Source organism: Carlito syrichta, unplaced genomic scaffold, assembly GCF_000164805.1.
Source record: "Carlito syrichta isolate Samal-C Ts95f unplaced genomic scaffold, Tarsius_syrichta-2.0.1 Scaffold309196, whole genome shotgun sequence".
NCBI classification, from domain to species: Eukaryota; Metazoa; Chordata; class Mammalia; order Primates; family Tarsiidae; genus Carlito; species Carlito syrichta.
The window spans coordinates 99,123-102,789 of NW_007253292.1; the positions used below are offsets into that span (position 1 = coordinate 99,123).

Sequence of the window (3,667 nt, forward strand, 5' to 3'; positions counted from 1 at the left end):
AGGCTGCGGTGGCCGGGAGCGGCCTCTGCACTCCAGTCTGGGTGACAGAGTGAGACTCCAGCTCAAAAAAAAAAAAGAATGTGGTTGACCTGGTGGTGGCTCACGCCTACAATCCTAGTGTTTTGGGAGGCAGAAGCAAGAGGACTGTCTGAGCCCAGGGATTCGAGACCAGCCTGGGCAACTTGGTGACACCTCATCTCTACAATAAATCAAAAAACTAGCTGGGCACAGTGGTACGTGCCTGTGTTTCCAGTTACTTGGAAGGCTGAGGTGGAAGGATCTCCTGAGCACAAGAGGGTGGGGCTACAGTAGCTGTCAGCATGCCACTGTACTCTAGCCTGGGTGACAGAGCGAGACTCCAAATCTAAATAAATAATAAAAAGTGGTAATTTGGTAAGAATAGAAGAAAACGCATTCCAGACAGAGGAATCAGAATATGCAAAGGCCCTGAGGAGGCCTCCTTGAGCAAGACAACTCTAAAGTCATCATAATGCCCTACAGAGGCTTCTGCAATCTGCCCCTCTTCCCTCTGCTTCAGGCACACTGGCCTTGCTTTTCCCAAGTAAGACCTGATACACTCACATCTAAGAGCCTTTGCACTTGATGTTTCCTCGGCCTGGAACACTCTTCCCCCGGACGTCATCCGGGTTCACTCCTTCAGGTCTTTGCTCAACTATCACCTTCTCAATGAGGCCACCTCGATTCTACTATTTAAAACTGAAGTCCCCCACCTCAGAACTGTTTTTCTTCTGGCATGCATTATTTTCCCCAGCAGTGCTTATTTTCATCTCTTGCACTTTTTTTTAAAAGAGTTGAGGTTTTGCCATTGCCAGGTCATCGCCAGGCCTTTGCCAGGCCATTGCCACGGCCATTGCCAGGCCACTGTGGCCATTGCCTTACTAAGCTATGGTGTGACCATGTGCTTTTTGAGCTATGGCTGGGCCATGTTTCCTGGCTTTGGCCCCCTCCCCGACCTTGGGGAGGTGAATCTCCTCTTTCTCTCTCTCATTTACTTTCTAAATAAACTTTTTTTTAAGTTGGGGTTTTGCTCTGTTGCTCAGGTTGGAGTACAAGTGGCTTGATCATAGCTCACTGTAACTTTTAACTCCTGGACTCAAATGATCCTCCGTAGCTGGAATCTAGGCACATGCCATCACACCCAGTAATTTTTAAATTTTTTGTAGAGATGGTGCCTAGGCTGGCCTTAAATTCCTGGGCTCAAGCAATCCTCCCACCTCAGCCTGCCAAAGTGCTGGGATTACAGAGATGAGTCACTCATCACTGTAAAAAAAAGCCTGCACTTTTTTTTAGAGAGTTGGGGTCTCACTCTGTCTCCCAGGCTGCAGTGCAGTGGCACAGCCATAGCTCACTGTATCCTCCAACTCCTGGACTCCAGCAAGCTTCCTGCCTCAGCGTCCTGAGTAGCTGGGACTACAGGAGGGTACCATCACGCCCAGCTAATTTAAAAAAAAAAAATTTTTTTTTTAAAAAACAGGTTCTTGCTATATTGCCCAGTCTGGTCTCAAACTCCTGTTCTCAAGTGATCCTCCCACCTTGGCCTCCCAAAATGCTGGGATTACAGGTGTGAGCCACCATGTCCAGCCCTCTTGCACTCTTTCTTGCACTGGTTTCTTTGTCATAGTCTGTCACACTAGAATGTCAGCTCTATGAGGGCAGAGACTTATGTGTGTTCTGTTCACAGTGTGTCTCCATCACCCAGAACAGTGTCTGGCACTTACTGTGTACTCTATAAATATTTGTTACATGCACGAAGGAAGGAATAAACCAAAATAAGCCACAGTGACTGTGGCTGAAAGACCCTGCAGGGATTGAAGTCCAAGGTGAGGAGCTTGGTCTTTCTCAGAAGGGCACTATGGAGCCATGGCAGGGTTTTAAGCAGAGGAGGTTCAGGGTCAGATTCATTCTTTGGAAGATTCCTCTGGCTGATATCTGGAGGTTTCATGTGGAGCTACGACTTTCTTTTTTTGAGTAAGTGTCTCACTCTGTCGCCCAGGCTGGAGTGCAGTGGCATGCTCATGGCTACTACAGCCTCAACCTACTGGGCTCAGGCGATCCTTCTGCCTTAGCCTTTCAAGAAGCTGTAACCACAGGTGCACTCCACCATACCTGGCTAATCTTTTTTATTTATTGTAGAGATGAGGTCTCACCAAGTTGCCCAGGTTGGTCTCGAACCCCTGGGCTCAGGCAATCCTCTCACCTCTACCTCCCAAAGTGCTAGGATTATAGGCGTGAGCCACCATGCATAGCCACGTTATGACCTTCGATAGATGCAGTGGAAGACAAGAACAGGGGCTTGTTTGTGCTCTGTGGAGGGGCTGTCAGAACCAGCATGGCCACTATAGCTACAAGGGTGGACATTTCTTGAACTCTGACTGCATAACAGATCTTGGGCTAAGCTCCTTCCATGCAACATCTCCATGAGTCCTCAAAACATCTCTTTAAGGTGAAGAACTACTACAATAGACCCCAGTCTACAAAGGCAGGAAACCCAAGGTTCAGAAATATAAACTTTAGGCCAGGCACGGTAGCGTATGCCTGTAATCCCAGCACTTTGGGAAACTGAGGTGGACGGATTACCTTGAGCCCAGGAGTTCGAGACCAGCCAGGGCAATACAGTGAGACCTCATCTCCACAATAAATTTAAAAATTAGCCAGGTGTGATGGTGTACACCTGTAATCCCAGCTACTTGGGAGGGTGAAGTGGGAGGATTGCTTGAACACAGGAGCTCGAGGCTGTGGTGGTCTGTGATCATGCCACTGCACTCCAGCCTGGGCAACAGAGTGAGGCCTCTAACTCAGGAAAAAAAAAAAGAGTGTAAAATGTTGGGCGTGGTGGCTCTCTTCTGTAATCCCAGCACTTTGGGAGGTGGAGGCAAGAGGATTGCCTGAGTCCAGGGTTTCGAGAGCAGCCTGGGCCACAAGGCAAGACCTTGTCTCTACACTAAATCAAAAAATTAGCCAGGTGTGGTGGTGCACGCCTATGGTTCTAGCTACTTGGAAGGCTGAGGTGGATGGATCGGCATAGCCCAGCAGGTCGAGGCTGTGGTGGCCGTGGGCGTGCCACTGTACTTCAGCCTAGATGATAGAGTGAGACTCCAACTCAAAAAAAAAAAAAAGAAAGAAAAGAAAAAGAAAAAGCTTTTCCAAAGTCACACAGCTGGGGGTGGCCATGGTGGGACTCGATCCCAATTTGGTAAATCTGCCAAGTATAATCATATGCAGGCTCAGGAGAACTAGGCTGGGGCCTGGGCTTGGCTTCTACCTCACAGGGCAGCTGTGGCAAGCCCCTGCCTCCTTTAGGGTCTTTCTTTCCCCACACAGTGCCCATGAGAGGAGGGAGGGGCTGCCATTTCCACCAGGGTCACCTCTGGGCACTGACAGTCCTCACCCCATCTCACCTTTGGGAGGCCTCCATCCGTCAACCATCAAGGCACCTCCCAGGGGAGAGGGGACCCAGGCCTTCTGGATGCTGAGGATATTACTCACCCAGGGGCTCATTTAGGTCCAGAAGAGAGGATCTGGGGTCCTGCTGGCTCCCTGGGGCTGGTCCTCCCGTCAGAAGGAAGCTCTGTAGGAGAGAGACAAAGCCACCACCATCATCATGACCATCATCAAGATGCAAGAAATGGAGAGGCATGGTGGCTCA

The 3,667-nt window shown here is 49.6% G+C and overlaps 1 protein-coding gene across 3 annotated transcripts in view; it reads right to left on the bottom strand.

The window, feature by feature from the left end:
* Positions 1-3,667, bottom strand: part of HIF3A (hypoxia inducible factor 3 alpha subunit) — a 36,570-nt gene that overhangs the window by 2,026 nt on the left and 30,877 nt on the right. For all 3 annotated transcript variants that reach the window (XM_008066930.2, XM_008066931.2, XM_021717041.1), the window contains one exon: positions 3,508-3,589. In XM_008066930.2, the coding sequence (XP_008065121.1) occupies positions 3,508-3,589 (82 nt within the window). The remainder of the gene's footprint in view (positions 1-3,507; positions 3,590-3,667) is intronic.